This window comes from Agrilus planipennis, unplaced genomic scaffold, assembly GCF_000699045.2.
Source record: "Agrilus planipennis isolate EAB-ADULT unplaced genomic scaffold, Apla_2.0 scaffold120, whole genome shotgun sequence".
Lineage (NCBI taxonomy): Eukaryota > Metazoa > Arthropoda > Insecta > Coleoptera > Buprestidae > Agrilus > Agrilus planipennis.
In genome coordinates, this window is record NW_020438891.1 from 260,694 (window position 1) to 288,550 (window position 27,857).

Genomic DNA, 27,857 nt, shown 5'->3' on the forward strand with positions numbered 1-27,857 from the left:
GGCAAATGATCTAATAACTCCATATAATTCAACTTGACCTTTGCACCAAAAAATATTCATTTAAATTAATGTTAGATATCCATAATTTTGAATCTATTCATTCATAGATAGCTTCATAAATTTGTAAACCTGGTGCAATTGGCATGTTCTCATACGTTACCGGCATACCGCACTTGTATTTTTTTTCGACATAGGCAGGGTGTTTCTGAAATAAGTAGCAAGTTTGCTGGGGGTAATAGGGCACTATAAATCAAGAAAGTAAAGTAAATATTTAGTGGTCCAAATGTCCACCGTTTTAGAGGAAAACGTATTTGAAAGTACAGTCCGGCCCTGGTAGGGTTACGCAGGAAAATACGACAATGCAACGCCACATACCATCAGCTGCAGTATCCGTGTTGTACGAGTATTTCTTATGTATTTTGTATTCTTAATACCATGTCGAGGTGTACCTTATATAGTGCTGCATACTATTAGCAACGAACAAGTAGTTATTTAATTGATTGTTGTCGCAGTTTGCATCTAGATTATTATGTGTAGTAGCGTAATAGTAAGCTGTTGAAATTTACTTTATGAGTCGTTCCACAACCGTCACTTTTACATTTTTCATCGATGTTCCTTAATTGTTAATGCAACTTCTCTATACGTTGCCAATTCACGCCCAGGGCCGGCTTCTGACTGTAACTTCGCCTGGTTTTCTTACAAGTTTCTTTGACCTTACTACTTATTTCAGAAACACCCTATATAATATTTAATAATAAAATTCGCAAATGATGGAGAGCATAATTAAGTTCTAATTAAAAAGAAAAAGAAACATTTAAAACTTTGAAATTTTAAATGCCAATAGACAACTACCTACTGATAAAAAGGCACTTACCATTTCGTCGAGACTCTTAAGATCGTTGGTAACAATTTGAGGCAATGGTCCATACATGAGCATTGGTTTTTCGTCTTCGATATCACTGTCACTTTCATCATCGCCATTTTGATTTTCAACGCCGTCCGATGTACCGACGCATTTTCCTAGCCTTCTCTGATCAGCAGCTATTTCTCTGTCAATTTGTCTTTCCATCTGAATAAGCATGGGTGCCAACATACCGAACCTGATAACAAAATTATAAATTAACATGGGTATATACAAAATATGTAGAGTAAAATTTTGTTTTACCTATTTTATAGTCAATTTATTTTTAAATTATTTATTAGAAAATAATTACCTTGCACCCCTTCTGGCGACTTCCAATAGGCATAAGATCACATGTTTTTCATTTTTTCTCATAATCAGGTCGTCTGTTTCAAACAGAAGACATTCTATGATTTTCAATGATTGTCTACACCAGTGAATGAAGTTGCTCACATTATCTCTGTAAAGGAAAGAGAAGAAGGCTTAGATTTTAACCCACGTATAGGAGCAAAAATTTAACCTAAAGAGGCCTGGTATAAAAATCACCATGATCAATGAAAGTTAGAAAACGCAAAAACCTTCTGCTGCGCGATGAGCTTCTACTTCAGTCTCTAATTTACTTCACCTGTTACTCAGTTTATGGGTCTACCTGTTACAGTAGTTTATTTCGTAAGAACCTTGTTACTGTAGAAACTTAAAATTTGACACATGTGGCTAATAAAAACTTTACGGGGAAATTTAGACGGACAGGTGGTGGCAAATATCGCAACTTTTCTCATAAATGTTTAAAATAAAGTTTAACAAGAGACATAGCTTAGAGCAAAGGTCGAGCAAAGGCAGATCGCGGTCCTGGTTCGATCTAGTTCATATTTTTTCGTGGTTTCCTTGGGTCACTTGAGTAATGCTGGGACAGTTATATCCACTGTCTTCTATCTTCATTTAGTACGTCCCATTTTTCTCACCCCAACCACTACCCCCCTCGTTCCCACTATTCCTAAAAGGAGACTGAAGATGACCTTCCGTACTACTTTCCGGCTTAGTCCGCAGCATTAGTAGCTGGTGGGAATAAAACATCCAAAAGGGAATCATCATCAGGTCGTAAGTCCTAAGACTCTTTAGACACGTACCTCCACTCTTTCCTATCCTGAGCTAAGCTTTGCTGCATTTCCCCAAAACTAGAATAACCCATATCCTTAACTATTTTAACTAATCTAATCTGGCCCTATCTCCACCCCTTCTAACTCCCGTTTCTGCCCCTAATATGTCTCTAACTAGACCTTCATGCCTGAGAAGGTGCCCTACCAACCTATCTCGTCTATTTCTTATTGATTTCTATAACGACCCCTGTCCGCTATTTTTAACATCCACCTTCAATATTCGTCCCCCTTTTTTCTGACGGAATAAATGGATACTTGTGTCTTGCCAATCTTCGGGTTTGAGACATAATCTTTCTGACGATGATATCGCAAGACAGAATTCAGTTGTCCACCCGTGGTTTTAATAATGAGATGAACAAGTTGGACGGGAAAACGGGTAAGATCGAAAAGAATCGCTTTGTGAAGGTGAACTTAAAATAAGTGAACTGGTAGATATACGCAATTGAGACGGCGGACAAAAAGAAAGAAAAGAAAAGTGTATCGATTGTGAGTCACCAGAGGTTGTTGATGTTGTCGATTTGTGGATGTTGCTCTGACGATGAGGTGTAATTGTGGGCGTACAACGACAAGATGTCTATAACTACATAATACATTTATCCCTGCATTAAACGTATTAAATAAGTATTGATATTCCAATGTAGGTGACAATCCATTAGCGACAAAAAATTCCTTGAAATTATTTAATCGTATTGCTGTAATTAACTGTTTATAAAACTAGTCATCTGAGCACAGCTATATAGGAAATGACAATAATCCGTTCGTGATAACCAATTTGATAATAAAATAATAAGAAAACTAGAAATAAATAAAAGTATGAAATATATGATAACAAATGGAAGCCAATTTTGCTTTTCTTTATTGTTTTAATGCCGTCTGGTTTTTTTTACCCGTGATATATAATCATTTACGAATTAGAAACATTTTCGAGTGAAAGTAAAAGGTAACAATAATAAACAAATAGGCACTTTGTTCGATAAGACAACCTATTATCTGTTCTATTTATAGTGGATGATGAAAGCAATCGAATTAACAAAGAGAAAACAAATTATAAAAAATATTATTAAACAAACTCCACTTTCTGTTTAAAACTCCGCCAAAACTACCCATACACTACAAGGCCGAAATGGTGAAAAGTGACGTCACTGCTAGGAGGTCTAGCGTAATTCTGCTTACCTCTATTCTAGCGTACTTTTGCAGATATAAAAATATATCTATATATTAAAACAATGAAGGGTTAAACAAGATTTCAAGGTGTGAAATGAGTCCTTCAGTGCTACAGTTTACTTTTTGAAGAATATAGTCATCCATCATCATCATCAGTACCATACAGATAGTGCAATTGTTACTTCTAAGGGACACCACCGTATTTATTTAGGATTAACCCAGTGCAACTAATTTTTCTTTTTACAATTATCTTATTATATTTGTAAATTAATTACCATCCATCTCAATTTCTTCAAAATCATCACTTTAGAATGAAATCAATGTCCTTCGCATGGTTGAAATATTTTGTTATTGTAAATTTGGTGCAAGCAATAAAAACTAGAATAATCATGTTTTCTATGAAGTATGACAAACCTTTTCGAGTGAAATTGTTCATAAAACTGTGCAAAACTTGTGATTATTTAAGTAACAGCGTGCTAGGTTATTATACAAACCTATTATAAAGCTAGTGTATATGATCTTGGCACTTTTGGCTTATTCTGACAAGCTTTCCAAAAAGTCGTCCATAAGATCAACCAATTTGTAATTTTTTGCCCAACGGATTTTTCCTGAGATGGTTGAAAATTGTTGAAATACGGTTGCTGAGAGCGATTATGACAAGAAGTACAGCATCGGCACACTTAAATTACGCAAGGTGACAAACCTACACCAATGTGTTAAGAAGAGCGATAGGTATTTTAAATTCGACTTGGTTTGGATCTAGATAGATTTAATACTCATCATCATCATAAGGTCATCAGTCCTAAGACTGGTTGGACTGGTACCTCCACTCTTTCCTATCCTGAGCTAAACTTCGCATTTCCCCAAAACTAGAACAGCCCACATCCTTAACTATTTGCGAATAGTAATCTAATCTAGGTCTACCTCTACTCCTCTTAACTCCTGTTTCTGCTTCTAATATGTCTCTGACTAGACCTTCATGCCTGAGAAGGTGTCCTACCAACCTATCTCGCCTATTTTTTATTGTCTTCCATAGAGTCCTCTGTTCTCCTATTCTTTCCAATACCTCTTCATTTCTAACCTTTTCTACCCACGATATCCTCATCATCCGCCTATAACACCACATTTCGAAAGCTCCTAACCTTTTCTTTTCCGCCGCTCCCACCGTCCATGTTTCACACCCGTACAGCGTCGCGCTCCAAACATACTCCTTTAACAACCTTTTTTGAATTTCTAAATTAACCGTTCGCGAGCATAGAAGTGACATCTTTTTATTAAAGGCGACACGACCCTGCGCTATCCTCTGCTTTATATCCCTACTACTCCTTCCATCCTGACTTATCTGACTTCCTAGGTATCTAAAATCAGCCACTTCTTCTAATTCTTCGTCTCCTATCTTTATATTCGCTCTTTCTCTTGCATATCAGTATTTTAGTTTTACTTTTATTTATTTTCATACAGTACTGATCTGTCAGATTTAATACTACTAAAAATTGACTAGTAAAGAACCGTTTTCCTATTAGCCACTAACCCTGGCCTTTCATATACCATCTACTTTACATTTCGTTTGAACGTATACGGAACGGAAGATAGATAGCATGTGAACGGAACATATAATAAATAGAAATGGAATGTAAGTGAGAAGCGACCTTAAGTCGGTCAAAAAGGTCGACTTCCTTGTTTCCGTACACCGCTTACCTAACCAATCAGAAACTTGTAGAATAGGGCCAAAAGTTGTAAGTAAAAATCAATATTGTCATATTGGCTTCTTTACCAAACACAACGGTTAACTTTACCTATAAGCTGCTAATTACCGTTACAAATGTTAAATAAACTTATAGAGAACATGAGGAGTTTGAGACTACATTAAATTAAATCGAAATTCCAAATAAGAAGAGACAGTTATATTTTTAGGTGTGACGATGACTGCAAAGTTTAATAAACCTAACGACACGTTTACATAATATGTTGTTTTACTTTTTAGGCATAATTTTGTATGGGAGGTTTTTTATTTTCCTTAATACAATACTGCACATTGCATTTAATTATAGACCAATTATCTGATTATTAATTGATCAGAATCATCATTAACATAAAGTTTTCATCGGTTGGACACGCACCCTCTACTTCTTCGCATTTTTCCAAAACTAGAGAACCTAACTATTTGCGATCAAATCTAGGTTTGCTTTTGCCCCTCATAACTCTTGTTTCTGCATCTAATATGTCTCTAACTAACGCTTCATGTCATACACATGTATCAATATCATCATCATCATAATATCCTCAGTCCTAAGACTGGTTGGACACCTCCACTCTTTCCTATCCTGAGCTAATTTTCGCATTTCCTCAAAACCAGAACAACCCACACCCACAACGATTTAGTGTCTCTGACTAGACCTTCATGCCTGAGAAGGTATCCTACCTACATATCTCGCATATTTCTTATTGATTTCCATAGAACCCTCTATTCTCCTATTCTTTCTAATATCTCTTCATTTCTAACCTTCTCTATCAACGGTATCCAATCATTCGCTTGTAACACCACATTTCGAACGTTTCTATCCTTTTTTTTTTCCGCCGCACCCATCGTTCATGTTACGCACCCGTATAGCGCCGCACTATAAACATACACGTTTAATAATCTTTTTCGAATTTCTAAATTAACCGTTCGCGAGCTTAGAAGTGTCTTTCTTTTATTGAAGGCGACTCAATCCTACGCTATCATCTGCTTTATATCCCTACTACTCCTTTCATTCTGACTTATCTGACTTCCTAGATACCTAAAATCTTACGTTTACGTTGGTAGGACCTCATTTCAGACATGAAGGACTAGTTAGAAGATTAGAAATGAGGAGGTATGAGAAACAGTACGAAACAGACCGCGTTATGGAAGACAATAAGAATAGGCAACTTAGGTTTAGGTTGGTAGGACCTCTTTTCAGATATGAAGGGCTAGGTAGAAGATTATAAATGAGGAGGTATTAGAAATGGTAGGAAACAGAAGGTTTTACGGAATACAATAACAAATAGGGAGTTATGTTGGTATGACACCCTCTCAGACATGAAGAGCTAGTTAGAGATATATTAGAAGCAGAAACAGAAGTTAAGAGGAGTAAAAGTAGACTTAGATTACTGTTTGTTTAATAGTTAGAGATGTAGATTACTTGACTTTTTAAAAAAAGCGAAGATTGTCTCAAGATGAGAAGAAGTGGAGGTGCATGTCCAAACATTCTTTGGACTGAAAACCTTATGATAATGATGATGAAGTAATAGTATTCGTCCACTCGGGTGTGCAGATATACAGCACGAATATAAAGACACATTGTAGTTCGCAAAGAATCTCTGCTCCTACGCACTCATTATAAGTAGGTACATGAGTAATCCCGATCTTCAGCAAACAGCAAAACAAATAAAACGAAAGGTTACCTGCCGTTCACAATGGTATTTTTCGACGAGCGTGTTTATTTTTGTGATACCGTCATGTTCAGGCAAAATTACGACGAAATTATTATTAACCATGAACAGGTGTTACGTGGTTATTCGATGCTCTTTACAAAGAATCGCTGAAATAATTATTTAGGAAGATGCAGGCAGCAGCGTCTGGCGATGCGGCGACATACGTACATTAATAACAAGATAAGATGAACATCGATATTACATAAAAATGATTATAATTGCTTAATCATATTTGCTTAATATTTCCGATAGGAACGAATAAAGTCGGAGTATCATCTTCTTCATGGTAAGATGATGACAAATTAAATTCATTTTGGGCTGGTGTTTTTCATTCTTTGATTTTGAATTTTGTTGGGATTCTACAATATGTAAAGCAAAAGTTCCTAGTTAGCAATCTGATGGACGATTTTGACCTCTTTGAATCTTATCAGCACGCCGTAGACAGAACATGGATCAATTTACTTGGAACATTTAAACGGTGAGGTGATCAACACCTTGACAGATTTGCTACTAACTATCTATTTTAATCTAGAGATTATAATGGCATTCAAGAATTTAGACTTTTATGACTTTAAAATGTTCGGTTAGTCTCTAAATGAATAACACAACCCTGTAGGTTCACTTTGTTATCCTTCTGACTGTTCGTTAAAAGTCAAGACCTTTTTTTTTAGGAACGGATCAGAGTACTCATGTTTAGGTGAAAATATCAAATACTAATACAGCAACAGCTTTACATAGTTGAGAAATAAAAGTACTAAGTTTCTAACTCAATGCGATAAGTTACTGACTTTGGCGCACATATTGGTTGTGTTTGAATGAGCATCAACATAAATAAATATTTAGACAAACCTCGAAAAGAAAGTTCCTGGTTTGGCTGTAGCAAAAAATTTGACGTCCGGTATCTCCACAAGGGTCTGCGCCTGAGCCAAGGACCCTGTAACGCTGCGGGTCATGACCTTTCTAGCTTGCTTTTTTTGAACATATTCTTGAGCTTGAACTTTCACAGCGTTGGCATGCTGAAAAAAAAAAGAAAACAATAAATTAATATTTGTCTTCAAAATTAATCATACAACTAGTTTTTATTCACAAGAATCAATACCTATCTAATAAAAATAATACCATGGGTACTAACAGATTTAGAAATGTGTTCGATTACAAAACAAATTACTTCAGTAAATAGAAAAAATTGTGGTTAGAAGAATAATTAAAAAAACGTATCACATTAAATAAACAAGACTAAGATTTAACACGCAAGACAAAGATCAAGACCGAGACTATACAAGCCAAACCAAGACTGGAAGTATTTGAGCAAGACCAAGATCAAGGACCAAGTCCAAGACCAAGACTATATAAGTAAGATAAAGATCAAGACTGTCCAAGATTAAAAACATCACATTAAATGAGCAAGACTGACTAAACACGCAAGACCAAGATCAAACTATATAAGCAAGATCAATACCAAGACCAAGTCCAAGACCAAGACTGAATAAAGATCAAGACTGTCCAAGATTAAAAACATCACATTAAATGAGCAAGACTGACTAAACACGCAAGACCAAGATCAAGATCGAGACTATATAAGCAAGATCAATACCAAGACCAAGTCCAAGACCAAGACTGAATAAGTAAGACCAAAACCAAGACTGTCCAAGATTAAAAACATATCGCATTAAATGAACAAGACCGACTTTTAACACGCAAGACAAAGATCAAGACCGAGACTATACAAGCCAAACCAAGACTGGAAGTATTTGAGCAATAGCAACATCGAAGACCAAGTCCAAGACCAAGACTATATAATTAAGATAAAGATCAAGACTGTCCAAGATTAAAAACGTCACATTAAATGAGCAAGACTGACTCAACAAGCAAGACCAAGATCAAGATCGAGACTATATGAGCAATGACAATACCAAGACCAAGTCCTAGATCAAGACTGAATAAGTAAGACTAAAACCAAGACTGTCCAAGATTAAAAATATATCGCATTAAATGAGCAAGACCGACTTTTAACACGCAAGACAAAGATCAAGACCGAGACTATATAAGCAAGATCAAACTCAAGACTAAGACTGGAAATAATTGAGCTTGACTAAGACCAAGAACCAAGACCAAGATTAAATAAGTACGACCAAGACCAATACCAAGACATGGACAGTCTTGGTACATGTTTTGCTCAACACTATGGTGTACGGTTTAAAGAGAGATGGGCTTAACCATAGTAATACGTAAACGTAGAAGTAGGAATGTTTTCAAAACTAAAAAAAATTTAGCGGTTAAGAAGAAATCTTCCTTAACTAGAATAGAATTAGTTGCATTAAAGATTCTCAAGTTATTATCAAAGTTTGATTGTCGATAATCACGGATACAGAGAGAAGCATTTAATACGTACTATTGCAAATATTGAAATACGGTAAGTAACTGATATAAGTGAATTTCCATGTAAGCCGAAGTATTGCAAATCCTGTTTCGTGCATATACATTATTAATTTCGTAAGAAAGATTTCTATTCATTTCGGCAGCGCATCCTTGCCCTTTTAAGTTCAACGTCTCAAGAGTTCTTTCTTTTGAAGATAAGGCGATCTGGGTAGGCTGGTAATTTGCTAATTGGCTAGCTGCTCACTATAAATATACATACATACACATACCTGTCTAACATCAAGTCAGTCTTTACGAAAACAAAGTCGTCAAGATAAATTGGTAGATAGCAGTCAGCCGTAGCCACTGGTATTTGTATATTATCACAAGCACACAATACAAAAATACGTATGTAAGCATTCCCATAAATTCCGAAGGTAGGTACAATATGTTGCAAAATTTTGTAGTACAAGATTCATAGTTGAAAGCCCACTTAAAACATTCTGAAGAAGAAATCTGTATGTCGCAGCTAATTGAACGCTACTTTCAATTACGCCTTAGCTTTTCCGAAGGAAGGGCTGTCATTAAAAGTGGCTAACACTAGTCTAGAACCGAACGGCATATCCTAGTGGCTTAGACCATTGCTTAGCATTCGGGAGGACGCCAGTTCAATTCCTGGTCCGTCTGCTTTGGTCCAAGTTTTTCTGTGGTTTCCTTGGATCACTTAGGTAAATGCTGCTGGGGCAGTGATCTTCCACAGATAATAATCTTTCATTCTCTTCCATCTTCATTATCACCTTTCTTTCTCATCCGAACCACCACCTACCCATTCCCATGATTCCTGAAAGGAGGCTGAAGAGGGCCTTCCGCCCTACCTTCCGTTCGATTCCGGGTCCGCCGTTTGTCTTGGTCCAAGTTTTTCTGTGGTTTCCTTGACACTTAGACAAATGCCAGAACTGTAATATTCCACAGATAATCTTTCATTCTCTTCTGCCTTCATTTCATCCGTCTCATCTTTCTCACCCGAACCACTACCCACATATTTCTACGATTCCTGAAAGGAGGCTGGAAAGGACCCTTCGGCATAGCCCGGAGGGACTGCCCGTCCAGCAGCATTAGTGGCTGGTGGGAATGAAACACCCTAAAGTTTTTTTTACTAGCCTGGATCGAACTGAAGGTAGCGAACTAGTTGAAACGATGCGATGGGTCCATTATCGACGGTGCATATGGTGTTCCATTATTTGTTTAATCGAATGTACCAAGTTGCATGCAGGATCAACATACTTAATAAGTATAACTACGTACCCACATATACATAGGTGTTTGAACTTAAATGTCGACTGCCGGTCGGTCGTAGAATTTCGACGGCAAGGACGTCCCGTCGTTGCAGTGGGCTGTGGCAATTTTGAAATAGACATTTTTGAGGAACAGGTTGCATTGTGCAGGATGGGTGTATAAGAATAATGTATACATAAGTCGAACCTACTGTTAACATTACTACATTACATGGAGCTGGATTAGTAGAGCATGGCTGCCAAACCTAGCATGTGACATACGGATATGGGAATATGAATGCTCCTTTATAAAATGCGAGATTAATCAATGTAAATATACGTATAATTGGTAAATGCTTTCGCGGCCAGTAGGTAAACTGATTCACATCCAGTATGGAAGATGGAAGAACCTTTGAAGAAGTTCGAAACTCATGTGAGCGAAACATTATGAAATAAATTCAACTGTCGACGGCTTTAGATCCCAATCAGGACAGTATCAGTTCAATACGAGGTCTGTTCACAAAGTTTCGCGTTTTTTGTGTTTTTTCAAAAATTGCAAGAACTCATGATGCACCGCGACCCTAGAATCGAACAAAACTGTAAGCAAAACCTTCACATTCGACCTAACTTGGGGCGCTTTTATCGATCTTGGCTCGTGCAGCAGCTGCCATTGGGATGATTGAGCTTTGACCTCCACGTTATAACCAAGAACCTCTGATTCGTCACCAGATATGAACCTCTGCAACAAATTTGGTTCATCGCACGAGTCCAACAGCTCCTTAGCAATGTATGATGCGATGCCGCTTTTGGTCGAAATTGAGCAATTGTTATACGAATTTCGGGGCGACCCGTCTCATGCCCAAATCATCTGTAAAAATCGAATGGCAAGAGTCAATCGATTTGTTTAGATCCCCTTCGCGTGCTGATGGAAGATACCTTGTTTTTACTCTACGTATGACTGATTCTTGATTCCTTTTACACAATTTTAAAATAAAGGCTAAAATTTTTTTGGAACAGATCCCCTACTAACTTTGGCTACGAACCGCCACTGCTTTAGAGAAAACGACCAAAAGGACTACCAGAAAATGTCAAAAAATAAAATTAATCGGTTTCTTCAAAACGATGGACAGATTAGTTAAAAATAGAAAAGGAGTGCATAAAAATGTTTTTACCTACTCACTTCTCAAATAAGATAACGATAAACTTTGCACTATTAGAATGTAAATTAATCATTTTCCTAAACCGCAATAAAGAAAACAAACATTCCAAAAGGCCAGGCATTTTTCCCACATTAACCATTCGAAATATTACTTAATTAATTTTATCCGTTACGTCGGTCGATCATTAAAATTCAATTCCTAAATTTCCAAAGTGGAACGACCAGCCAAATTTACATGTAAAAACAGTTGAAATAACGAACAAATCTACCATACAGGTATGCGAATAAATGTATACACACTTATGCAGCAACAGAGGGTTCCCCACGCAACAATTTCATAAACCGTAGCATAAGTAAGGTACTACTCCGCCCATTCGAAGTTTCATCAATTAAAATTTACGATCGACGTTATTATCATATTTGAGCATGGAAAATGGTAGTAATAATGTAATAATGCTTAATAAACTGGAAGCTAGTTTGCACTGTTAAAGAAGTAATTATTATTATGAAAAACATAAACAATATTTTATGTACATAACAATATTTTTTTATATGAGTACTATGTATATTTGGACAGGTAGAATCATTAATATTCTGAGTAATACAAATATTGATTTGGTTAATCAGCTAATTAATGGAAGATTTTGATAACGGGGAGTCGACTCCTATAGATTCTAACATGCTTGATAAGAATATGAATGAATTTTCCAATAACAACTGAAATAAAAATGTTATGATTAAAGTTCAAAAAAATCCTGCTCTCTAGTGATACATATTGGCATTATACAAAATGAATGCAATATTCGAATTTAACATGTTCGAATTTGTCAAAATCAAGTTTTATATATTCAAAATTGAAGAATAAGTTTGGTCAACTTTAATGCCCCTTGGCGGAAAAACTAGTCCTGGAATCGGAAACCGCCCAACTGAAAAACTACTCAAGGGCATCTGTTCTATTCCTATTTGTAATCATCTCTGTTCTTAGGATGTTAAGTCTCGATGCACAGCAGCAGGGGTGTTACGATTGTTTCTGTCACGAAAAAGCGTTACGGTCGCATGGAGGGGGTAAACGGTATATCGCGTAGTAAGAGGCGGCAGCGGAAGAGAGAGAGAAAGATTGGCAGCGGTCAAGAGAAGGCATCGGCTGTATTAGATGGAAATAATGCGCAGCCGCGCGGAAAGTGGGGAGTCCGCTTAGAGTCCCGATGGCGTGTGCTGTGCTCAGCTATTATTTTCTTACCTCTGCTCTCCACATGGCTGGGCATCATTGCCTCTATTTGTGATCTGTATAAAAACCAAATCATAATTTGCAGGTTTTCAAATTGGACAAGTACATTAACAATCTGCCCGTAAAACTTGAAAAAATTTTGTTGCGATTGGTTTTTCCACTTGTCCGTTGAAGTTTCTCTTCTACTATGTGTCCAAGCACACATTTCGTTTTTTTTTTAATGCTAACGCTTCAGCGATACGTTCTAATTTCATTCTACCATAATAATACCCGATTGGTTCCAAACTTGGTTCCTGTTCCCAACCTACGGACGAACCTCGAATAATAATTAGATTAACCTGTAGCAATGGGCTAAACCCAGTCTAGCCTTTGCTTTATTATTCATTTATTACTTATCCTTATCCAAAATTATCTTATTTTAGTTTCAACTTCGTAAATGATGCAAAATCTTAAAGCTAACTCATGCTTTATTGTAAATCCAAAATGCCGAAAAGCGATCGAGTGTTGTTGAATATATCAAAGAATGCTACTCGAAAAAATTAGGTTAGGCTACGTGAAGTGGGTCACTTGACCCCTGAACATGGGACGATGCTGACTGTGCTGTACATCGTCCTCCATTAAAGAGTTTTTATTGAAATCATGACAGAATTATGCATCTTGACTAGTTGAATGTGTCCAAATTTGGACGAATGGATACCGTTGTTGATGGTGTACAGCACCACATGGTAATCAGAGAAACCTTTCTTGCCATAACCTACCTACCCTATACATTAGTTTCATGGTATGTACTTTACACTTTACATCCGGGCCTGGCAGTTTCAACAGAATGCTGATTACTATTTGAATATTATATATATATTTCCCACAAAATGTAGTGATCCATAGGTGATGCTCGTTACGTTGTTTGTAGTCATTCTACTACTACACGCTCTGGACATGTCAAAGCCTTCGTTATTTTCAATTGAAAATTCTGATTAAACGACAAGTTAGTTCTATCTTCAGGCACATAAATAACGGGGCCCCTATGTCTTTGACTGACGACTGTTTTGTTAAAACAATCAAAAATACTAGATAAGCAAATTCCAAACTTTTTCAAAAACTAGTTTTATTTCTTTTTAACCACAATAAATAAATGGATAAGTAATTGTAATATGATTCAGAATAGTAACTCTTTTGGCATTCACAGGTTACTGTTTAATATTCTATGTTTATTGAAAAGGTACAGTTCTGGTTCTGAGATTTATATATTTATTCGTAATAAATATCGATTTTCAGTTGATGGACAGCCCTGACAGAAACTAAGTGGGGAGTCGATTGCGGGGCCCTGGACATTAGCCCAGAGTGCCCGATGGAAGAAGAACCTGCTCATCCTATAATTAGCTGTCTTCATAGCCAGTTAATTCCAGAAAATATTAAGAGAATAGGTAGCCACCCGGTGTCAGCAAATACGGGTGCGAAACGTGGACGGTGAGCGTGCCCAAAAAGAAAAAGTTAGAAGCCTTCTAAATGTAGTGTTACAGGGAAATGGTGAGGATACTGTGGATCGAGAACATTACAACTAGTAGGAAAGCTGAGGGCGCTATGGAAGTCAATAAGGAATAAGCGGGATATGTTGATAGGACACCTTTTCAGAGATGAAGGGTTAGTTGGAGACATATTGGAAAGAGAAGTAGGAGTTAGGAGGGGTAGAAGTAGACTCAGATTAGGGAAATGCGAAGATTGGAGGTGCGTGTCCAACCAGTTTTAGGACTGACGACCGATAATGATACATATATAATGCTTAATAAACTGGAAGCTAGTTTGCACTGTTAAAGAAGTAATTATTATTATGAAAAACATAAACAATATTTTATGTACATAACAATATTTTTTTATATGAGTACTATGTATATTTGGACAGGTAGAATCATTAATATTCTGAGTAATACAAATATTGATTTGGTTAATCAGCTAATTAATGGAAGATTTTGATAACGGGGAGTCGACTCCTATAGATTCTAACATGCTTGATAAGAATATGAATGAATTTTCCAATAACAACTGAAATAAAAATGTTATGATTAAAGTTCAAAAAAATCCTGCTCTCTAGTGATACATATTGGCATTATACAAAATGAATGCAATATTCGAATTTAACATGTTCGAATTTGTCAAAATCAAGTTTTATATATTCAAAATTGAAGAATAAGTTTGGTCAACTTTAATGCCCCTTGGCGGAAAAACTAGTCCTGGAATCGGAAACCGCCCAACTGAAAAACTACTCAAGGGCATCTGTTCTATTCCTATTTGTAATCATCTCTGTTCTTAGGATGTTAAGTCTCGATGCACAGCAGCAGGGGTGTTACGATTGTTTCTGTCACGAAAAAGCGTTACGGTCGCATGGAGGGGGTAAACGGTATATCGCGTAGTAAGAGGCGGCAGCGGAAGAGAGAGAGAAAGATTGGCAGCGGTCAAGAGAAGGCATCGGCTGTATTAGATGGAAATAATGCGCAGCCGCGCGGAAAGTGGGGAGTCCGCTTAGAGTCCCGATGGCGTGTGCTGTGCTCAGCTATTATTTTCTTACCTCTGCTCTCCACATGGCTGGGCATCATTGCCTCTATTTGTGATCTGTATAAAAACCAAATCATAATTTGCAGGTTTTCAAATTGGACAAGTACATTAACAATCTGCCCGTAAAACTTGAAAAAATTTTGTTGCGATTGGTTTTTCCACTTGTCCGTTGAAGTTTCTCTTCTACTATGTGTCCAAGCACACATTTCGTTTTTTTTTTAATGCTAACGCTTCAGCGATACGTTCTAATTTCATTCTACCATAATAATACCCGATTGGTTCCAAACTTGGTTCCTGTTCCCAACCTACGGACGAACCTCGAATAATAATTAGATTAACCTGTAGCAATGGGCTAAACCCAGTCTAGCCTTTGCTTTATTATTCATTTATTACTTATCCTTATCCAAAATTATCTTATTTTAGTTTCAACTTCGTAAATGATGCAAAATCTTAAAGCTAACTCATGCTTTATTGTAAATCCAAAATGCCGAAAAGCGATCGAGTGTTGTTGAATATATCAAAGAATGCTACTCGAAAAAATTAGGTTAGGCTACGTGAAGTGGGTCACTTGACCCCTGAACATGGGACGATGCTGACTGTGCTGTACATCGTCCTCCATTAAAGAGTTTTTATTGAAATCATGACAGAATTATGCATCTTGACTAGTTGAATGTGTCCAAATTTGGACGAATGGATACCGTTGTTGATGGTGTACAGCACCACATGGTAATCAGAGAAACCTTTCTTGCCATAACCTACCTACCCTATACATTAGTTTCATGGTATGTACTTTACACTTTACATCCGGGCCTGGCAGTTTCAACAGAATGCTGATTACTATTTGAATATTATATATATATTTCCCACAAAATGTAGTGATCCATAGGTGATGCTCGTTACGTTGTTTGTAGTCATTCTACTACTACACGCTCTGGACATGTCAAAGCCTTCGTTATTTTCAATTGAAAATTCTGATTAAACGACAAGTTAGTTCTATCTTCAGGCACATAAATAACGGGGCCCCTATGTCTTTGACTGACGACTGTTTTGTTAAAACAATCAAAAATACTAGATAAGCAAATTCCAAACTTTTTCAAAAACTAGTTTTATTTCTTTTTAACCACAATAAATAAATGGATAAGTAATTGTAATATGATTCAGAATAGTAACTCTTTTGGCATTCACAGGTTACAGTTTANTTAATACAAAATAATGTGAAAACTCAATTTTCAACCTTTTACCTACTGTGTGACAACAGCACAAATTTTCCCTCATTAACCTGAGATAGTTTATAGTGGGTAAAAGGTTGAAAATGAGTTATCACATTAATATTTGATAATGATACATGTAGTGAGTGATAACAAGTATCATTAACTTTTACAGCATTTGTTATAGCAATCATGCGCATTATATTTATGATATTTAGATAAATTTTATTCACCTTTTGAAAGCAGAACTGAACAGAACTGTGTGGTTCTTCAAGTCAAGTCCAAAGTAAACAGCATTTCATTATTTACACCTTGTGCAGGTACGGATGATGCATAACAAGCTAACGTACAGACACTGTTCTAGTTTGTTCTTCGCTTTGTTTGCTTAAACAACGACGAAAGTGTATCTTTTTATCTTTCGGAGACTCCGTTCTTATTAGGCAATGTTTGCCATGTCGAAAGCTAGACCAGACCATCTCAACGATTCTTGACTTTTCCTGTGCCTTTGGCTTATGTAGATACGTATACACACACACATACATACATGTATAGAAGTTTGGTTAAAACTGCGCTAAATTTGTAATTGTACAAGATATCTGCTTCGTGTGGTCCTTTTGACGATGTGCGTGCTTGTAATTGGATAAAAGTATCATTAACTTTCTAATTAGCTCGAGCCAAAGCCACCGAAGTGCAATTAGTGATGTCAACATACTTTACTGAGAGAGAGTCGGTAAAATGCTAAACTACGTATCTCGAAAATTTAATTGATTTGCGACAGTTTGCAACAAGTAGTATTTGCTAACTTTTTATTGACAAAGCGAAGACGCCAAATCGATTTTCTAATGACAATGGGGAATATCGGTGAATGTAATGTAATCATTTGTTCAAATTTACTTCTAACACTAAAACAAATAGACTTATTGTATAATTGGTTTTTATGAAAGTTTCGAATAGTCATAGTTGAAAGTTACAAAGCTTGACAAAATACTTGTAATTTACTGATGATGATTTTATGATATTCAAGTAACAAACAAATGATGACAGAGAATTCTATCAAAATCTTAGAAATACATTTATCTAACAAATTTATAATGTACACTGTTCTTAGTTGTTTATCAAAAGCATCACAAAAAGTAATATTTTTATTTACATGTGTATAATCACAAGAAGCTTAATTAGAAGTCGTTAAGACTACTTAGAACCTTGTGTGAAGAAAGAAATAACCAGACTTATAGTTCTTATTGGGCAACATAATCCCCCCACAATTAATGACCTCACAGAGAAAGTGGAACGCAAAAAACAGATTGTTCTCATATTTCACTCTCCTCCTAATAAATCAGTTCATTAATCCCGTTCGGCTGGTGTCACTGACATTAACACAAAATATATCTTTAAGCAATTAATCAGGCTAGCAGAATGCAACACTCACTAACACCCTAACAATCTTCAAAGGGCATCCTTTTTGTATTTTATTTGTCTGCACATTAAAACAATTAGATAAAAAATAAAGTTAACAAGTGCTGATATAGAAACAGTAGGTTTCATCATTCTACGTAATTAATTGGACATTCCAACAGTATCATGATGTCCACCTGACTTTACACTTAAAACTATTAGACATACCACAGAGAGCTAGATGTCCACTTGACTTGACAAGTAAGATCATTAAACTAACGACAACGTCCTAGATGCCCACCTGACTTGACAACTAAAACCATTAAACTAACCACTATACCCTAGATGCCTACCTGACTTGACAACTAACATAATTAAACTAACCACAATGACCTAAATATCCACTTGACTTGACACGTAAAACTATTAAACCAACCACAACGCTCTAGATATCCATCTGAATGGACAACTAACCATTAAACTAACCACAACAACCTAGATGCCCACCTGACTTGACATCTAAAACCATTAACATAACCACAACGCCCTAGAAGTTCACCTGCCTTAATAACTGAAATCATTAAACTAGCCACAACGCCATAGATGCCCACCTGACCTGGCACCTAAAACAATTAACATAACTACAATGCACTGGACGCCCAAATAACCTGACACCTAAATCCATTAAGCTAACTACAACGCCATAGATGCCCACCTGACTTGACAACTAAAACCATTAAACTAACCACAACAACCTAGATGCCCACCTGACTTCACATCTAAAACCATTAACATAATCACAACGCCCTAGAGTTGACCTGCCTTGATAACTGAAATCATTAAACCAGCCACAACGTCTTAGATGCCCACCTGAACTGCCACCTAAAACCACAAAACTAACGTAGTAGATGCCCACCTAACTTGACAACTAAAACCATTAAAATAACCGCAACGCCTTAGTTGCCCACCTGAACTGCCACCTAAAGCCATTAAACTAACAACGTCTTAGATGCCCACCTGAACTGCCACCTAAAACCACAAAACTAACGGTAGATGCCCACCTAACTTGACAACTAAAACCATTAAAATAACCGCAACGCCTTAGTTGCCCACCTGAACTGCCACCTAAAGCCATTAAACTAACCACAACGCCGTAGATGCCCACCTAACTTGACAACTAAAACCATTAAATTAAGCATAAAGTCCTAGATGTAACCTGACTTGACAACTACAACCATTAAACTCACCATAGCGTCCTAAATATCCACTTGACTTGACAAGTCAAACCAGTAAACCAACCACAACGCTCTAGATATATACTTGAGTTTACAAATAAAACCATTAACCTAACCACAATGCCCTAGATGCCCACCTGACTTGACAACTAAAACCATTAAATTAACCACAACGGCCTAGACGCCCATCTGAATTGACATCTAAAACCATTAATATAACCACAACGTCCGAGTAGCCCACCTGCTTTGATAACTAAAATACTTAAACTAGCCACAACACCTTAAATGTCCACCTGACCTGACACTTAAAACCACTAAACTAACTGCAATGCCGTAGATGGCCACCTGACTTGACATGTAAACCCATTAACATAACCACAATGCCCAAAAGTCCACCTGACCTGCCACCTAAATCCCTTAAACAAACCATAACGCCCTAGATGCTTGCCAGGTCTGATACCTAAGGCCATTACACTAACCACAACGCCATAGACCTGAGACCTAAAACCACTAAAGTAACCACAATACCCTAGAAGCCATTTGACTTCTCACCTAAAACTATATAAATAGAGGTGCATATAAGTAGGCACACCTTCCTTTATTTTTGTTGCAACTGGTCTTTTTGATTCTTAACAAAATACCCATGAGGTTTGTTATAAGGCTAAATTTATTTATAGTTTCCAGATTTTTTCAGTACAAGAATAGACAATGCACTAATTGTAGCATTAAACAGTGCACAATTCTGATAGAAGTTGTATGTTTTGCTAACAATAAGATCTAATTTACGTTAAAAAAAAGAAGTAAAACAAAAAGAACAGCCAACTACACTGCAGTTAACACATTATAAACGGTGTCGACTGCGTCGGTTTTAATGAACACACGTTGCGAGAGATGCAAGCTGTTTGAACAATAATTTACACAAGTTTAAGCTCGTAAACGTTGTCGTAATTGAACGGTATCATTACCAACAACAACTGAGTGTCCTGGCTGGCTGCTTTCCGAGTGGATAGAGTGTGTGTGTGTGTGTTGAACGGCACAACGTTAAATAGGCACTAGCAAATACGCGATCTGGGAGAATGTGGCCGCGTGAGCCCGTATGTAATATGTGCACCACATCAATTTAGAAGGCAATTGGCTAAGGCAATAAATTATCGCGTAAAATTAAATGAAAGGAACGTTTGTGCGTGGCGATTTTTAATTAATAAAAGCCAGGAAACTCACATTCCGCATAATTAACGTTTAATCGTTAAAATGATTTTAACGTTGTTGCTAATATTATGTACCCATAGCGACTGCACTTTAATAATATAAAATAAAAGATGCACTGTCGACCGTCACGAATAGATACATACAAATGAAATTATAATTTACTAGGAATAACATAATATGTAAAACATATTCAATGAATAAAAGAGCTACAACCCAAAATCACTTGTAAAAATGAGCATAATGTGCTCTAACAAACTTAAAGAGCAACAATGCGAAAATTGGGTTGTGGTTCTTTAACTATTTGACCACGAAAATACTAAAAAACTTTGGGTGGTTCCAATCCCACGGAGCAGTCCCCCCAAACTACGTAGGAGGGTAAGGCGGAAGACCCTCTACAGAAAGATTCCATGGACGAAATTGAAGACAGAAGAGAGTGAAAGACTTTATCTGTGTAATATTTTTATATATAGTATTTCCTCTATTCTTAAAGCCAGCGAAATGCAGAGAGACTTTGATAGTATTCTAAACTATTATCTTTTACTAAGTTAGAGATTTTGAAGTAATTTACAATAGTAATTTTGATTTTGTCGACCACATTAGATTCACCACTTCTCAAGCTAATAAAACAGTTGGTTTTATTTTCAGATCTTCTAAAGGCTTTAAATGTCCTAATACATTTACATTTACTTATATAAAACATTAGGCATTCCTATTTTAACTTATTATTCTATAATTTGGGGACCAAATTATAACATTTACATTCACAGACTTGATGTCAATCAACACAAGTTTTTAAGAAGACTTTCTTTTCTAAGTGGTAATCCTTTGTCTTACTATAATCATGATTGTCGGGATATTGCTTTTCAGTTTCATTTGCCTTCTGTACAATCATTAGATAAAAATTTTGATATGCTACATCTGTTTAAAATTCTAAAGAGATATTTGATTGTTCAGATTGAAAACAGAATTTGAATATGATGTGAGATCTAGGAGACCATTATTTGAAAATATAACATTTTAACGATTGACATATTTGAAATCTTGTTTAGTGTGGATGAAATGAAATGCACCAAAAGGTTTTGATTAGGTTATGGTGGAAATGGTTTCCATAAATGACTTAAAATAGTTTGGGTAAGGTTACATGGGGAAAGTCTTCACAATTGGCATACGTGTAGCTTATGCAGCATCAACAATGGTACCCATTTGTTCAAATTTGGACTGTAAGCAACAGTCTATTTCAGAGCCGGGCAAACTTTAACTTCGCAGGAGCCGCTACATGAGGTTAGTTTGAGTCACTCCATACCCTTCAATGAGTACGAGAGAGTAAGCAGTAATGAATAATTTTGTTTTGTCTTTTTCTTCTCCCTTCCACTGCCATATCAAGCCCCTTCATCCCGTAGACGAGCGAAGCCACTCTCGCAACTTAAATAATACCTACGAAAATTTTCGTTACTACGTTCGCAAAACTATTGGGTTTGGCTATGGAAGAGGGGACTCATCTACGAAATGGAAGGGATAAGAAAAGGAAAGAATCATCTCACTCGCACTCGCAGGATCAATAAGGATCCACTTGGTTAACCTTGAGGATCACTCGGGATGCAAAAGATTCGAGTTTGCCCGGCTCTGGTCTATTTAATATGCGTGGATTGAGGTTACAGAAATAGAGGTAAGAAACTTTAGGTATGTACTGATATTGTCACCCGAATAAATCGATAATTTTTACGTATGTGACGCTTTTATTTACTCCAGCATAGTTAATCAACACTCACCGTCAGTGAGACTTGTACAACGGAAGGAGATTTACATGTATCGTTATTCACTTCCTTATGACGTTAGTTCGAAAAAGGATTAAGCGGAAAGCCCGGTGTGTCATATCCTCGCTTTTTTTGAACAGTTGGGTAGACAGACATAGAAACAATAAACTCTATAATCACAATAAATAATTAATAAGGCATATTCCATGAACGAATGAAAAATTTATTTTCAATTAGATTAGAGTACGAACGATTAAGGGGAGCGTTCTCATGACATCATGAGTTAAATTTGTTAGACCGATTAGAGCTGAATATAACGTAAGTCAGTTTTTGATAATGCATTTTAATACAAATTGATCAACAGTTTCGGATGAACTTGATCGTGAACAGTTGGACCAGAAATTTCCACTTCTTTGACAACAGAATGCAAGGTATTTTACAGTGCTTCTTTATTTATAACCATCTATCGGTAGCTCCAAAAGAAAATTATGCTTACAATATAGTTTCAAAAAATTAATTATAACATTTTCATACTACATCATCATTATGGGGTGTTCACTTCTAAAACTGTTTGGACACGCTCTCCTTTCCTACATCCTGCATACCACTTCATCGTCATCATAAGGTCGTCAGTCCTAAGACTGGTTGGACACGCATCTCCACTGTTTCCTATCCTGAGCTAAACTTAGCGTTTCCCTGAAACTAGAACATCCCACATCCTTAACTATTTGCGAACTAATCTACCTCTACTCCTTTTAACTCCTGTTTCTGTCCCTTATACGTCTCTAACTAGACCTTCATGCCTGAGAAGGTGTCCTACTAATCTATCTCGTCTATTTCTTGTTGACTTCCAAAGAGTCCTCGGTTCTCCTATTCTTTCTAATACCTCTTCATTTCTAACCTTCTCTATCCACAGTATCCTCATCATTCGCCTGTAACACCACATTTCGAACACTTCTAATCTCTTCTTTTCCGCCGCGTCCACCGTCCATGATTCGCACCCGTACAGTGCGGCGCTTCAAACATACACCTTCAACGGTCTTTCGAAATTCTAAATTATCCGTTCGCGAACATAGAAGTGACTTCTATTTATCGAAGACCATACGCAATCATTTGCTTTATATGCTTACTACTCCTTCCATCCTGACTTCCTAGATACCGAAAATCAGCCACTTCTTCTGTCTTTATACTACTTAATGGTCATTTTTTATAATTATTTTATTATTAATAATACCATAATCTACAAGCCCCTTCCAAAAAGTTGATCAACTCCACTATATTTTTTGTTCAATTAATGTTGATCAACTAACGGTCAACTAAACTTGACTTGTGAGAACGCGCCTTAAGTCTTAACTAATTTTGAAGTCAGCCTTTTAAACACAGATTTACTTGAGACAGAACTTTTTGAAATTAAACATTAAATGGAAACACTTTATTCAGTTAGCAAAACTATATAGACAGATACATAATTGTGAATTTCATGCATTAAGAAAGTCGATGAAAAATTTAATTGAGCAGACGCCAAAGTTCTTCAAATGCATATATATATAAAAGTATTTTTACGACGACATGGCATCATACATTTGTGGATTTATGAATAAAATGTTTAAAAAAAAAAGATGTGTGTTAATGAGTAAAATGCAAACCGCATCAAAACCTTCATTAAGAATCATTGCATTTTAACTGCACTGTAGTTCCTTACGTGCAATGTTCATTGAGAACATTATGAATTCCATAGGTAAAATCTGTCATGTGAATGAAATCCCAATGTATCCTGGGGAGATCCGCCAGTTGAGGTCATGCGTCAAATAACTGAATAGTTAAATAACCTCCCATAACGGTGACAACCAAGATGGAATTTATCGATAAGAAATTGTAGACACGGTCGTTAATTGGGATCAATGTTTCTGTTCAAATGCCCAATTTGTCTTATATAAATTTATTAACAGTGTTATAGTAAGATACGCAAAAACCTTCGATGAAACGTTCGTTCTTGCTTTTCTTTTTTTTTTAACAAATCGTCCGCGACATGTCTGACATTCCAAGTTCACATACAGAGCAGTTTAAATTATGTTGTAATGTATCGAGTCGACAACACATCAGTGCCAGCGCAACATGAAATACAGAAACCCGTCAAATAATTAGGTTAAGTACATTTTGCGCAGAAAACCACGGCACCGTCCACGGCTTGCGACCAGACGCCAGGAAGCCTATTGCATACCTCGCAATCAGGCGCCGCAGTGACCGCGATAGCTTGCATTATTATTTTTTTTTTTTTCGACTTCCACAACTTCAAATATTTCGACCTCAAATTGTTTACAGCTCAGCTGTGGAAACACTTCAGAAATTTGTGACGCAAAACACAAGTGAGTTGCGTGCAGATGTAAAAAATAATACAATTGTCGGTGTTCTGTACCACATAGAAAAACTTCTCGAAGGACCAGTGCACTCGATAGTAAAAAATCATGAATTTATCAATCCTAGGACTGGTTGGATACGCACCTCCACTCTTTCCTATCCTGAGCTAATCTTCGCCTTTCCCTAATACTAAAACAATGCACATCCTTAACCATATGCAAACAGTAATCCAATCTAGGTCTACCTTTACCCCTCCCTACTTCCGTTTCTGCCTCTAATGTGTCTCTGACTTGACCTTCATGCCTGAGGAGATGTCCTACCTACCTATCTCGCCTATTTCTTATCGACTTCCATAGAGTCCTCTTATTCTTTCATTTGTAACCTTCTCTATCGACGGCATCCTCATCATTCGCCTGTAACACTACATTTCGAACGCTTCTAACCTTTTCTTTTCTGCCGCGCCCACCGTTCACGTTTCGCAGTCGTACAGCGCCGCGCTCCAAACATACACCTTTAAGAATCTTTTTTGGATTTCTAAATTGACCGTTCGCGAGCATACTTCTTTTTATTGAAGGCGACTCGACCCTACGCTATCCTCTGCTTTTTATCCCTACTACTCCATCCGTCCTGACTTATCTGATTTCCTAGATACCTATAATCGGCTACTTCTTCTAATGTTTCGTCTCCTATCTTTATATTCGCTCTTTCTCCACTTTTTCTTCCCTTGAATACCAGTATTTTGTTTTACTTTTATTTATTTTCATTCAGTAGTGTTTTGTTATAGAAAAAACTCGCCTAAAGATATGTTGAGATGAAAAAATACGTTAACTTGATTTAAATCTTGGTGAGACGATGGTTGAAATTGCTCTCTTCTAAATTGACTAAAATTCTTAATAACTAAATTCTAATCCCTACTAGAAAAATTAGTCAGCCGAAACTGGTTCAAGCTGAATAACTATTGTCAGGGTGGTGAATTTTACTAGCCCTGGAAATACCGAATGGTAATGAGCCTTTTGACATAGGCAATAAATGTTTAAATAAATAAAAATAAATGTTCCAATAAACGTTTCTTTGGTACCTACGCAACAACAGTGCAGGTATTAAACAGGATTTGGAAAAGTTTGCTGAAGGCAGATTCTTGAACAAATAATAATATTGACAACTGATTTCAGACAATTGATACAATTAAACAAAAAAACAAATATACAATTACGACTAAAATATTAAAAAATATGTTACAAACATGTAAACAACTTGTAATCTTGATAATGTTATGAAAAAGTGAAAACAATTCTCATTTTCAGTAAAAAAACAAACTAAAATAAGATCTGGTAAAACACTCCAGTTTTTATCATCCTTATAAATTCTTAAATGTAACGTCATCGGATTATTTTAGAAAATTACGGCGAAAAACTAATTCAGATCGGTCTACCGTACTTCAAGTTTTGTTGTAGTCATTAGGACAAATGATGAATTAGTAGTAGTCCACAGATAATCTTTCACTTTTCTTATGTTTTCATTTCGTTTTTGTCAAACTGCACCACATTGCAAAACGATTCACATTACCATTTAGTGCTTTTTTGGTACTAATTTGGTACTCTAATTAAAATTTTAGTGCACGTACGCATATGTATAAGCGTGATGCGGGTCCAAACACTCTTAGGATTGCTGATGATGATGATGATGATATATATGCTTTATTAGAACGTAAAGGTACTTTTTACATTTACAACAATTATTTTTATCTTACTTATATATAAACTATGTATCTTTTTGCTCCTTCCTCACTGCCTTCCTTTATCACATCACTTTCAGAGTCGTAAAAATACAATCCCTTATTCCCTAAAATTTCCGTCAGTCGACTCGGCTCACCTCACTCCCTTGTTCACGAAATCATAGCATCCTTTTCAAGTTGTACTATCTTCAAATCCTGACATGTTTCAAATATTCTACTTCCCTGTCTCATATCCTACATCGTTTGAACTTTCCCTTCTTTCAGTATTTACTCCCCCTGAATTATTTCCGTGTCCTAAATCTTGCTAGCACGTTTATCCCCCCCCTCTTTCTAAATATTTTATCACTATCCCCATCAGCCCTACCGCATATGTTGACTGCTCGTCATGTTCTCCTAAATTATTCCCCTGTCTTGACCGTTCCCTCAAGTGTTCCTGATTCATTATTAATCTCTTCAAATATTTCTCCCTCTCTCTATATTATCTACCGTTCGTTCCCATTTCCAATACCTTTTCCTTTCATATTTCCTTCCTAATATCTCTTTCTTCCAGTATCTTTAACCTTTCCTATTACTTCCCTTTTTATCGCCTCCATCTCTATATTTACAGCCCATTAAAGACTACATTCCTTACCATCACATTGAACAACATCAGTCTTCTAACCGCAATTAAAATTTTAGTACTCCATTCCTTCTACGGAAATTAGTGGTGATTTGGTGTGAAGACTAAAGTTCAAAAGTTCGTCTCACCCGTCTCTCCCTAACTCTTAGCCCACATGCACAATTTTCTACAACTCCAAAAAAAAAATGACACTAAAAAGTCCTTTCCACCATACCTTCCAGCTTTGCATTGGAGTGTAGATCGGAGAAAGTGCTCGCTTACAGCCTTAGTAGATAGTGGAAGTGGAACGCAAACTTCTCTAAATACTATGTTTTTTTTTACTAACAATACCTAAAAGCTAACAATACATTACTACTGGAAATATTCGTAATAAGTCCCAGACATATTCACATAGATTCCTATGTATTATTTTATTTTGAATTAAACTGCTATTTCAGAAATAGAAATTATGCCTAATCATTTGCTTTTTACCTAAACGATTAAAGAATAATTTGGTTACATTTGTATCCCATTTAAATAAAATCCTGGTCATATCTACGCCCATGGCTATCCGCATGTGATTTCTACTCCAGACAACGTTTCAAAATGCTGATTACTAATAAGAAAGGCTGCAGACTTACAATAAATGTTTCGATTAACCGAAATTCGTTAACCAGTCAATTAGCAGGTAGCTATAGTCATTGCCTATTTAAATAGTTATAAATAAATACAAACATACTGTACGTTACGTAACATTAACAGGCGAGACTTTTTACGAAAATGGTATTAAGAATAAACGTTTATTAAAGTCAAAACAGGTGAGCAATTTGTTTAAATCTCCGAGGCTAATGCGTGCTAGATAATATTTTGACATTTCAATTAAAAGCCGCTTACTTACAAGATCGATCAAGTCGTTCATCAAAAGGTGTTAATAGAAATGAATGCATTAGTTATTACGCCGGTCCCGTCGTCTTATGCAGTAGCCATTTAACACAAGGATTTTAATTCAACATAAATAATAATTAAAAGGAAATTATTAGTTTTAATTGTGATATGTGCTTATATAAATTTAAAATTCCTCTTTTACATATCAATTTGTCAAATTGAAATCAATAAGA

The 27,857-nt window shown here is 36.3% G+C and overlaps 1 protein-coding gene across 2 annotated transcripts in view; it reads right to left on the bottom strand.

Moving 5' to 3' along the window:
• The window catches only part of LOC108737948 (GAS2-like protein pickled eggs), a 202,101-nt gene that overhangs the window by 68,437 nt on the left and 105,807 nt on the right, over positions 1–27,857 (bottom strand). For both annotated transcript variants that reach the window (XM_025981883.1, XM_025981882.1), the window contains 3 exons: positions 7,528–7,694; positions 1,215–1,361; positions 875–1,100 (listed from right to left, as the gene is read on the bottom strand). In XM_025981883.1, the coding sequence (XP_025837668.1) occupies positions 875–1,100; positions 1,215–1,361; positions 7,528–7,694 (540 nt within the window). The remainder of the gene's footprint in view (positions 1–874; positions 1,101–1,214; positions 1,362–7,527; positions 7,695–27,857) is intronic.